Source organism: Mesocricetus auratus, unplaced genomic scaffold (assembly GCF_017639785.1).
Source record: "Mesocricetus auratus isolate SY011 unplaced genomic scaffold, BCM_Maur_2.0 Super-Scaffold_6730, whole genome shotgun sequence".
Taxonomy (NCBI): domain Eukaryota; kingdom Metazoa; phylum Chordata; class Mammalia; order Rodentia; family Cricetidae; genus Mesocricetus; species Mesocricetus auratus.
The window spans coordinates 105571387-105583893 of record NW_024429184.1 but is presented as its reverse complement, the minus strand read 5'-3'; the positions used below and the strand labels follow the sequence as shown (position 1 = coordinate 105583893).

At 37.6% G+C, this 12507-nt stretch overlaps 1 protein-coding gene across 4 annotated transcripts in view; it reads left to right on the top strand.

Moving 5' to 3' along the window:
- Positions 1-12507, top strand: part of Dmxl1 (Dmx like 1) — a 136132-nt gene that overhangs the window by 29060 nt on the left and 94565 nt on the right. For all 4 annotated transcript variants that reach the window (XM_040741836.1, XM_040741835.1, XM_040741834.1 and 1 more), the window contains exons 8-13: positions 2433-2622; positions 4200-4368; positions 7556-7768; positions 8913-9166; positions 9273-9957; positions 10048-10169. In XM_040741836.1, the coding sequence (XP_040597770.1) occupies positions 2433-2622; positions 4200-4368; positions 7556-7768; positions 8913-9166; positions 9273-9957; positions 10048-10169 (1633 nt within the window). The remainder of the gene's footprint in view (positions 1-2432; positions 2623-4199; positions 4369-7555; positions 7769-8912; positions 9167-9272; positions 9958-10047; positions 10170-12507) is intronic.

Here is a 12507-nt window from a genome sequence, read left to right as displayed (position 1 = left end):
GTCATCACATATTTGTCTTTTAAACATATCTGAAAAGTACTGTTTTACAGAAACTAATTTATTCTAATACATAATAAATGAAAATTCTCATTTATTGATGCTACAACTATCAAAGTAATAAACAGGCGTATGAATTACTGAATTTTTGGGGGACTGACTTAGCTTACTTCAGTTTTGTCAGAACTCATCACAGTGAAGGCTGAAGTAGATGCCTAAAACCGGGACATTTGGGGTACCTGCAAATAACAATGAAGCGCTTTTAGTACTCTCCCACCTCTTTGCCTTTGGGCCATGTTATTATGTTATAGTCTCTCTTTCTCTTTTCCTTTTCAGTGTGGCAAAGTTGAATGCAGAGAGAAAGAACAGTAGATATGTTTGTGTAGTGAGCATATGCTTTACTGTTTAAAAAGTGATGGATATAGATGGGGAGGTTGGTGATACCCTGCAGGAAGCTCCAAAAGGTGCCTGGAGATAGCAAGTTTAAAACCATCAGTATAGGACAGATGTTGGAGACAAGTAACCCTTCACAGGGTTGCTTTCTGAGGTTAAACATATTGTTAGTTGTGGGTTTTATGTGCTATATGGACTTTGTATCAATATGATAGACCAGTGGTTCTCAGACTGTGGGTCAGAGTTGAATGACACTTTCACAGAAGTCATCTAAGACCATAGGAAGATACAGATATTTGCATTATGGTTTATAATAGCAAAATTACAGTTATAAAGTAGCAACGAAAATAATTTTATGGTTGGGAGTCACCACAACATGAAAAACTGTAGTAAAGGGTCACAACATTAGGAAGATTGAGAACCACTGTGATAGTCCATCAAGGTTATAGTAACTGTAAAAGACATGAGGAAGGGGAGCTCCTGTCTATTAGCATCAGGTACTTAGAGGTCAGTGCAACTAAGAAGGGAGCAAGGGAGACACTGCCAAAGAAATCCATAGTCTATACCCTTTGTGTATTACATGCCAGTTGTTGATACTGACTAAATATCTTGAGGAGTCAGTTGAAGGTGAATGCACATTACGATCATTGCTGTTACCTGCTTTTGATCTGTGTCTTTTATATATATGAGACACGGAGAGGAAATATAGGCAAGGGATAGAAGAAAGTAAGGGGAAAATGGAAAGGAATGGATGAGTGTTATGATGAAGAATGAGAAGCAAGAGGTTCAGGAAGAAATCAAAAGAGTGAGGGAGGGACAGACAGGCCTGATGAAAAGAAAACATGCTTTAGAGAGGCTGAGAATGATGTCAGAGGACAGAAAGGGAAGAATGGAGAAGTCATGGTAAGAGGAATGCAAAGAAGTAGACAGAGAAAGGTAGTGACAGGGTCAGACAGGGAAAGAGGTTAGAAAGTGGACTAAGGAAGTTGAAGTTGACAGAGTAATCTAGATAAACCTGATTTTTGCTGCATTTTTCTTATGTGCTACTTGTTCATTTTAATCATATAGAGGTGAATGGTAAGGTGATTGCTTTAGAATATTTGATTTCTTTCCTCTTAGCTTTTTCTCTTCCATTCTTGGCTTTATTGCCCATCCTCTCTCCCTCCCTTCCTTTCATTTGCTAAATTATTTAATAAAAATTTCTTTGTTGGTAATGGCTATATATACTTTTATTTGAGGATATCATGAAAAGGAAATAACAGAAAGTTGAGAATTAGTAAGGTTGGATTTGGCTTATGCAGATCTGTCATGAGTTCTCTTGCACAGCACTGCCTTGGGCCTAGGCAGGCAAGAAGAGGATAAATACACTATATGGTTGCATCAGGAAGTAAAACTTGAGCATTATGAAATAGTTAAAATGATGGCCATTCACTAAACGGGGAAGTTTTACTAGGCACATTGCTTTGTGCTTGTCAACTGATGTAATAAAAAATCGTAGAGTATTATAACAAGAACTGTTTTCTAGACAGAGAAGAAATTGGTTGGTAAACATTTTCTGTTTTGAAATAAATACACATTCTCTTCATTTTTTTTTTTTTTTTTTTTTTTTTTTGGTTTTACGAGACAGGGTTTCTCTGTTTTGGAGGCTGTCGGTCCAGCCTGGCCTCGAACTCACAGAGATCCGCCTGCCTCTGCCTCCCGAGTGCTGGGATTAAAGGCGTGCGCCACCAACGCCCGGCTCATTCTCTTCATTTTTAAAAAAGATTCTGTACATAGGGATGATTTGCTTGCATATATGTCTGTGCAGTACCCTTGGAGATTAGAAAGAGGATGTTGGATGCTCTGGAACTGGAGTTCATTGGACTTAGTACTGGGAATCAAACCCTGGTTCTCTAGAGGAGCAGCTACCTAACGGTTGAACATCTCTCCAGCTCTCTTTTTAATATTATTTATGTTTTTAAATATATATAGAAACACTACAGAATGTTTTTGATGCAGTGCTATATAATTAGTATTGTCTCTAAAACATTTTTATTCTTCAGGGCTTCTGTATGTAATGTACTGTTGACTTGCTGTAAGGATAATGTATGTCGTCTTTGGGTAGAAACATTTTTACCAAATGACTGCTTGCTATATGAAGGTGACTACAACCACTGGTGTGAACCAATTAATTTAACAAATAACTTCAAGAGAAATGCTTCCAGTAAAGACCGAGTTCAAAGTGCTCTAGAAGTAAGTGTTATGTGTTTCCTACAGATTTTTAAAATCCTTTATACATTTTTTGTTTTTGCTTATTTAGGTTATACAGTAATGTAAGAAGTACTGTATCTTAGGAAAAGTTCCTTAAATGCACTTAAGTATTTTTGTAATGCATAAGCAGTCTTTATGAGATTAATCTTAACCAGTAGCAAAATGATGGTAACAATTGTTTTGTTTTTGTTGTTGTTGCTTTCGAGACAGGATTTCTCCGTATTGCTTTGGAGGCTGTCCTGGAACTCACTTTATAAACCAGGCTGGCTTCAAACTCACAGAGATTTTCCTGCCTCTGCCTCCTGAGTGCTGGGATTAAAGGTGTGCACTACCAACTCCTGGCTGACTGTTTTCTTAATATTAAAACATGAAGTGTCTGGAAAATGATTTGTCTTTAAATTTGTGTAGGTGTAGAACATGATTTAGTTAGGGTTTCTATTGCTGTGCAGAAACAACATGACTATGGCAACTCATATAAAAGAAAACACTTAATTGGACTGGCTTATAGTTTTGAGAGGTTTAGTTCATTATCATCATGGTGGTAAATGGCTGTGTGTAGGCAGACATGGGACTAGAGAAGGAGCTGAGAGACCTACATCTTGATTGTTATGTAGGCCACAGGCAGTGGATTGACACTGGACATAGCTTGACAGTGACACACTTCCTCCAACAAGGCCGTACCTAAATTCCAACAAAGCCACAACTCCCATGAGCTTATGGGGGCCATTTACATTCTAACTACCATAGAGCAACCCCCCCCCAAAAAAAAAGGGTCTCACTAGGTAGCTCTGACTGACCTGGAACTCACTCTGTAGACCAGGCTGGCCTTGAACTCACAGAGATACACCTGCTTTTGCCTTCTGAGTGCCACCATGCCCAGCTGAACAACTATTTTTCTAATGGTTGAGTCTAATTAAACTGTATTAAACAGAATGTCTTTGTGTAATAATTACATTACAAAGTGTTGGACTAAGAATTGTATTCTACTTTGCCTCTTACTAGCTAGAAAATCTTAGGTTCTATGTGGACTATTTTATGTTATGAAATACTAGCAGTGTTTAAGCTGGATACCACAAGAGATCAGATAAAAATCAGATAACCTGGCACATGATGGTAATATCATTCACTACTTCATAGTTACAGACAGTAAGCCTTGGACAAAGACAGTGCACAGACCAGGTCTCACTTTATAGCACTGGCAGGCTCACTGTAAAAACTAGGCTAGCCTAGAACTCAGTCAGAGGTCTTCCTGCCTCTCTTCCAGCTGCTGAGATTCAAGTGTTTACCATTATGCCTATCCTATTGGTTTTCTTTAGGGAGGGAGGTGTTTTGTTGATGTCTTGGTTTTTATTTTTTTACTTTTAAGTTCTGGAGGTTGATTTTAGATGTTGAAAAATGTGAACAAGGCAAGCTGGATACTTATCCTTCGAGATCCAAATTTGCTATACAAAGAGGTGTTTTTTTTTTTTTTTTACAAATAAAGTTGCTTAAAATAGCGTATATATCCACTCTGACACTCATAATGTAGCAGTCATTTTACTTTGATTTCCTTTATACAGGTAAATCTGAGACCTTTCCGTAAAGGTCGGAGGAGATCGCTTGCTCTTGTAGCACACACTGGCTATCTACCCCATCAGCAGGACCCTCACCACGTCCACAGGAGCACGCCACTGCACGCCAATGCTCTTTGTCACTTTCATATTGCAGCCAGCATCAACCCAGCCACAGGTAAGGACTTCTGTAGTGAAATACACATTATTAGACAGAATAGCAGAGTCACACAATCTAGATCTACCTGTGAATTTGGAGATGTAAGTATTTATCACTTTAGTAAATATTTTCTGTGAATGTAAACATCAGGCCACAGCTGAGGAACTAAAGTAGTATCTCAAATTATTTCTTAAACAAACAAAAAAAAAGAAATGTAATGCTTGCACATAATTAATACCACCTCTATAGACGGTAGGAAGTAAATAACTTATTTCACCTGTATACTTCAGTCCTTTTCCCTAGAACAAAACTATAATTGGTTATTTTTTATGTCTTACAGAACATAGTCCCTTCTCTTCCCCTTTCTTCTTTCTTTCCTCTCTTCCCTCTTTTTGGAGTCTCATTATATAACCAAGGGTGCCCTTGGTAGTATAGTGTATAAAATATTCTTAAGCATCAATTAAGCATAACCAATTTCCATGGAGCTGGAAATTGCAGTATGGTACTTTTAAAGGAAATATAGCAGTAGAATTATCAGTTAATTACTCGAAAGAATTCTGTCCACCAGAATGAGCTCTGCGAGATCAAAGCATATTTTTGGTAGGAATTAAAAATTACTTTTGATCTTAGCATTTATTGGGTTGACTGTAATTCTAGTTATAAAAGTATCCATGAACCAAGAAAATATCAATGCCAGTATATTTATCTTCATTAAAAAGTTACTTAGGTTTGAAAATTATCACCTTTATCAAATACATTTATTATAATAGTTACCTTTGAGGTCTGGCATAATTTTGAAGGCCCCTGTTGAGTAAAGGGCAGTATTAGATACATCAGTGGTATGTATGAGGCCTTTGTTTTGATTTGCAGTACCTCAGAAAAGTGAAATAAATTTAAAAATCAACAATATTGCATAAATAAAGCTTGAATTCCCCCATTGCTGAAAAAAAGCCTAAGAGATTATTGAGAAAAGAATCCTAAGTTTGAGTATGGCATCTCTTTGACATGCATTCAATAAAGACAATTAAAACTTTGTTTAGATTGTAGATCACCAAGGAAAACTATGATGGGTTTGAATAAGAATGGCCTCACAGGGTCATATTTGAATGTTTAGTCACACTATTTGAAAAGATGGAAGGATTAGGTGTGTCACTGTTGGAGGAAGTGTGTCACTGGGGGTGGGCTTTTGAGGTTTGAAAAGCCTTTGGAGCCTACACTGTCTGCCTACAGAGCAGGATGTACAACTCTCAGTTACTTCTCCAGCACCAGTCTGCCTGTCTGCATGTTACAATGCCCCCTGTCATGATGATAATGTACTAAACTCTGAAACTGTAAGCAAATCCCCAGTTAAATCCTTTCTATCATAAACTTTGCCTTGATTATGTTGTCTATTCATAGCAATAGAACAGTGACTAAGGCAAAAACAGAGCATGTCAAAGCATAGTATTCTTCCAGTTAGTTGGGACTATATGGAGAATTCTGTTGGATTAATCTTTCTAGGTGCTATATTTCTGAAAACACAGCTCTAGGTTGGGGGTTGCACTCTCTCAATCTCTTGCCCTCACTTTCCTGGAATGCCCTTTTAGACTAGACTGGCCTCGAACTCACAGATATTGCCTGCCTCTTCCTCCCAAGTGCTGAGATTAAAGACATGCGCCAGCCCTGCACTGCTTGGGGATTTCTTATTTATTTGTTACCTATAGCTATAGGAGAGGAGTTTGTAAAATGTTCTCTCATATTTCTAGTTCTAATATCTTCGTGAAAGTTTGTTCAAAAATAACATGTTCTTTGCATGTGATGACATTTTCCAGTTGATGGATCTCTTTGCTAATTACTATCTACTGCAAGAAGCTTCTCTGATAAGGGGTTGAGCTAGGCACTGATCTATGGCATAGTAATATGTCATTAGGAATAATTTTATTGCAGAATAGTAGTAGTGCGGTTTCTCCTAGGTCTATGGCCAATGAAGTTTCAGATTCTTGACCACTTTAACAGTGTTAGATGTGGTTTGTGCCACCTTGCAGGCAGGTGCTATTGTAGGTCACAGTGTTCATAGCTGGGTGAGATTGACAAAAAATGTTCTCTTACGATAATATGCACCATAAACACTAGTCTATGGGAGTAAAGCTTGTAGTTGGGTACCAGTTTAGTTTCTCCATTGTCGATAATGCAAGTCTTGTCTTCAGCAACAGGGACTCACTGTCAGGTTGTAGAGAGCAATCAACAACCATGATAATTGCCTATGGTATTTTAGGGAGGAAGCGTTCCTGCAACCGCTTGGCTAACAGTAAGGTGTAACTCATTTCTGGCAATGGAGGTTTTGCTTGGTGGTATAAGATGTTTAGTTGGGGCATTGTCTTTTTCCTGTATATCTTTTCATATATGGATATGTTTTAAGAAGCTTCCATAATAGGCAATTTCCATATGGTTTTTCAAATGGCCTTTAGTGTTAGTTGTTTCTCCTCATATTTCTGACTTTACCCTGTCTTCTTATCTCCCTTGATATTTAATCCTCCTATTGTAGTTAAATTCCCTTTATCTCTTCATAATACTATATTCTGTTTCCTCTTCCTTGTGAGAGTCTCTCCTCCCCCCTGGTCCCTTAATAGTTCCTAACATTTCTGGTTATTTGGGTTTAACACACATATCAAAAACTGAAAGCTAACATCCACATATTAGAGAAACACAATATTTGCCCTTTGTAGTCTGGGTTACATCACTCAGGGTAATTTTTACAGCTTCATCCATGTATCTGCAAATTTCATAATTTGACTAAACAGTCGAATAATATTTCATTGTGTAAATGTACCACAGTTTCCATTTTCTATTTATCAGTTGAGGAACATCTACGGTGTTTTCAATTTCTGGCTACAAAAAAAAATAACTCTCTTGTGCCTGGTGGTGGTTGTGGCGGCAGCACATGCCTATAATCCCAGCACTCAGGAGGCAGAGGCAGGCAGATCTCTGTGAGTTTGAGGCCATCCTGGTGTACAAAGCAAGTTTCAGGACAGACTCCAAAGCTACACAGAGAAATCTTGTCTCAAACAAACAAAAAGAAATTAACTCTTAAGTTATATTTAAAAATAGTCAAGTTTTTCCCTAATAAAAGGTAAGTATAATGTCAGCAATGAAAATAGAAAGTATAAATGTGCATTCTATGTTAATTGTTGAAAATTTGAATTTTGTGATTTGTTTTTCTTTATAGACATCCCACTTCTTCCATCTATTACATCTTTAAGTTTAAGTGAAAATGAAGAGAAATGTGGACCTTTTGTAGTACACTGGTTAAACAATAAGGAGCTGCATTTTACATTGTCCATGGAAGTCTTCTTACAACAACTTAGAAAAAGTCTTGAACAGCCCTCATCTGAGGCCAGTGTAGAAGACTCTATTCAGGCAGATATAAAATCTGATGAAGGTAAAGATTTAAGCTATAAATAAATAGTTTTCATATGAGGGTAAAACTATATATTGTCAGAGATAATCTCCAAGCTTGTTGTGGCACAATGTGATTATGGATTGGCTCATTTAGTAATTTGGTGTAGATGTTGTTGCTCATGTCACTTTTTTCAGAGTTTTCTGTTCTTTTGGATTTGTCAGCCTGTAACTCTGTTGCTTTATGAACTATATATGGATTAATGTCATCAAATATATGATACATAACTACTCGCCTGAATCTGCAATTTAATAACTAGTTGATCTATAAGTACATTAGAGTTAGAAACACTGTATGTAGGAAGATGGCAACTTTGCTTAACATTGTACCACCAACACCAGACTGTACCACTGTATATAAGGTCTTAGACTTCTCTGTATTTATCCTGCTTTTGGATATGGAGAAGGAAGAGAGGCCCAGGAGAGGATACAACTTTCTCTGCATTGGCTCAGAATTGACACAGAATTGACACATACCACATCCACTGATTGCATTAGCAAAAAAACAACCACAGAGTTCCAAGTAGTCTCATTTTCTAACTGATTTGTAAATCTTTGCTTAATTTTCATTTAAATCTGGTAAAAAAAAATGTTTTAATTACGTCTTTAAAAAAATTCCCCATATTCTGGATCCAGGAGTTGAAAAAAGGGCATAGAGTCTGGGCTTTCTTTTTTTTTCTTTTCTTTTTATTTTATTTTTTTTTAGTTTATTTTTCAGTTTAAATTTAGATAAGAAACAAGGTTGCTTCACAAGACAGTTCCAGGTCCCTCTCCCTTTCCCTCCCCTCCTCCCGTGCCCTCCCCCTAACCCCCCCCCCCATTATCCCCTCATTTCCCCAGGGAGGGTGAGGTCCTCCATGGGGGTGTCCATAGTCTGTCATTTCATATAGGGCAGGGCCTAGACCCTTCCCCAAGAGTTTTTTTTTGAAGGAAGTAAGGCTATACATGTTTGTGTATGTTGATAGTCCTGGTAGCTGTCTGATTACTAAGTTAACTATTGACTTTATTCCTTGTTGATACAAAAGAGTATGGTTTTTCACATTGAATTCATTTAGAAAACTCTGTCTAAAAATTTGTAGTGATAGCTTTATTATATTCACTTGGTTCATGAACTTTTTTGCTTATAGAAATGGATGATGGTGTTGATGATTTAAAAATAAATCATGAGAAGAAGGAATTAGGTGAAGATAAAATGTTACCAAACTCAAATTTTACACCGTTATCGTCAGCTGCCATTGACCATCAGATTGAAGTGCTTCTGTCTGAATGGAGTAAAAATGCAGACATGCTTTTCAGTATTCATCCCATGGATGGTTCTTTACTAGTTTGGCATGTAGATTGGCTGGATGAATACCAGCCTGGTATGTTTCGTCAAGTACAGGTACTGTTAAATCATCTATGATGAGTTACTTCTTTTTTATGTGAAATTTTTTTGTAATATATTTTTGTATAATTATATGCTCTAATGCCTACTTTCTTAATTCTAGGTGTCCTTTGTTTCCAGAATACCTGTAGCTTTCCCTACAGGTGATGCAAACTCTCTCTGTAAAAGCATAGTTATGTATGCCTGTACCAAGAATGTTGACTTGGCTATTCAGCAAGGAAAACAAAAACCTACTGGCCTCGCTCGTTCCACATCAATGCTTATCTCCTCTGGTCACAGTAAATCATCAAACAATTTAAAATTAAGTATTTTTACTCCTAATGTTATGATGATTTCAAAGCATGCTGATGGTTCTTTGAATCAGTGGCTGGTTAGTTTTGCTGAGGAATCTGCTTTTTCAACAGTTCTTAGTATTTCTCACAAATCCAGATACTGTGGTCATCGTTTTCATCTTAATGATTTAGCTTGCCACTCAGTATTACCATTGCTGTTGACAACTTCACACCATAATGCATTAAGGACACCAAATGTTGGTAACCAAAAGCAAGCTCATGACACTGTAAATACTGAAGAATGCTCTTTGACACAGCAAAATAAAAACAATGTTGATATGGCATTTCAAGATCCCAATGCGATTTATAGTGAACTTATTCTTTGGAGGGTTGATCCAGTTGGGCCTTTATCTTTTTCTGGAGGCGTATCTGAGCTAGCCCGGATTAATTCTCTTCATGCTTCTGCCTTTTCCAATGTGGCATGGCTCCCTACTCTTATACCCAGTTACTGTCTAGGTAAGCATACTATGATTTTATTTAAGGAATTTGATTTTCAGACACTGTTGCTAAAAGGTTAAATTTTAAATGTTTATAAATACTTTCTAGGTGCATACTGCAACTCTCCTAGTGCATGCTTTGTAGCTAGTGATGGACAATATCTGAGGTTATATGAAGCAGTAATTGATGCCAAGAAACTTTTATATGAGCTTTCCAACCCTGAAATTTCTGTAAGTACTAGCTTTATCATGTTTTTAGATACTTAACCTATACTTGCTTGGCCTGTTCTAGAATTGTGACCTATAGTTTATGACAGATAAATGTATTTATTTACTTTATATTTTTTCACATTAGTTTTGTACTTGTGATTTTAAGGTAAGTTCTTTCATTATTTTTAGGTTGAGTGTGTAGCTCAGTGGTTGAGCATGTATGTAAACAAGCTGTGGTCCATGAGTTCAACTCCCAGGCCCTCCCTCTGACAAAAAAAAAAAAAAAAGAAAGGTCTAGTTATGTGTTTCTTTTTCTTAGAGATAAATGGGAACTACCTATTGTAACTTGGTTGCACCTGAGGCAAGTTTTTGGATGTTCATGTAACACAGTTACTATGGAATAGACCCCACTTCTTCCTAAGCCTGATTAGTGGAAGCCTGACTCTATTTACTGAGCACCTCCACTAAGAAAGAAAGCATTTCTATAGTTTTTAGTTCTAGTGTTTAGTCAGGTTTTTTTGTTTTGGGTTGATTGATTTTACCAAAAAAATTTTTTTAAAAGACAGACTAGCCTTGAACACATAGTTCTTTTGCTTCGGTCTCCTGTTTGTGCCAGTTGACAGCATGTCAGGCTTGTTTGGGGTTTTAAACATTTTTTGAGGCAGCCTTCAGGCTGTGTTCAAGCTTCCTGCTTAGGAGATTCTAGCCTAAGTTACTAACACTTACTAGTTGTTTTAACATTCAGATTGTAAAATAGTAGAGTCCTTGGTTTATTCTAGTTTGTTTGATGGTAAATTCTTTAATTTTAAAGTATAATTTTATAAAACACAATATTTTGCCAAGTATATATGTATATGTGTGTATGTGTGTGTGTGTGTATACATATATATTGCTTTAGTAGAAAGAGACATTTATCGAGAACATTTATTTATAGGTAATGTTTTAACAGCTGCAAATTTGACTGTAAAAATTAAATTGATATGACAAAACTCATTCTAGTGAAGCAAGATAGCTCTGGCTGAAGAGAACAAAATTAAAATGCATTGATAGTACTGTGGAGAGAAACAGTGTTGCAAAAGATGTAGGGACTATCATTTAAGTTGCTGTCTGTCATAAAGGAATGGAGTGAGCTAGACATGTGGCTACAGCAAGAGTGATCCAAAAAGAAGGTTGACCTGTTCATGGACTTTACAGCCAAAAAATGTTGGTTATGTAATAGGACCATTGGGAGATCATTGTGGAATAAAATAAGGTGGAATAGTCAGGAATTAAAGCAGAAGGGCTGCCTACTCAGATCCTATGAAGGCCTTTTACTTCATTCTAATAACTTGGACTCCTGCCTAAAACAGCATAGAAACTGTAGCAAAGTCTTTCTCTGTGCTATTAGCCCTTAGCCCGCTCCCAAATAACCACACAGACACTTCTCATTAATTACGAAAGCTCAGCCAATAGTTTAGGCTTGTTTCTAACTAGCTCTTATAACTTAGATTAACACATATTTTATGTTTTTATTTAAATTAAAAACAATCTTATTTCATATACCAATCCCAGTTGCCTTTCTCTCCCATCCTCCCATGCCTCCCACCAAGCTCCCATCCTACGCCCCACCCACTCCCCAGAGAGGGTGAGGCCTTCCATGGGGTGTCATCAAAGTCTGTCACATCATTTGGGGCAGGGCCTAGGTACGTAGACTGAGAGAGTATCCCTCCATGGGAAATGGGCTCCCAAAGTCCATTCATACACTAGGGATAAATACTGGTTCCAACACCAGAGTCCCCATAGACTGCTCAGGCCTCCCAACTGACACCCACATTCAGGGGACCTGGTTCAGTCCTATGCTGGCTCCCCAGCTGTCAGACTGGTATCTGTGAGCTCTCACTTGCTCAGGTCAGCTTTTTCAGTGGGTTTCCCAGCATGGTCTTGACCCCTTTGCTCATCCTTCCTCCCTCTCTACAACTGGATTCTAGGAGTTCAGTTCAGTATTTAGCTGTGGATCTCTGCTTCTGCTTCCATCAGCAATGGGTGAAGGCTCTAGGATGGCATTTAAGGTAGTCATCATTCTCATTATAAGGGAAAGGCATTTAAAGTAGCTTCTCTACTATTGCTTAGATTCTTAGTTGGGGTCCTCCTTGTAGATTCTTGGAGAATTTCCTTAGTGCTAGGTTTTTCATTATGCCCATAACCACTCCAACTCCCTCTATTAAGTTATCTCTTTACTTGTTCTCCTTCTCTATTCTCCCCTCAACTTGATCTTCCTGATCCCTCATGTTCTCTTCCCACTCCCCTTCCCCCTCCTCTTTCTCTTAACCCCCCCCCCCATGCTTCCAATTTGCTCAGGAGATCTTGTCCCTTTTGTCTC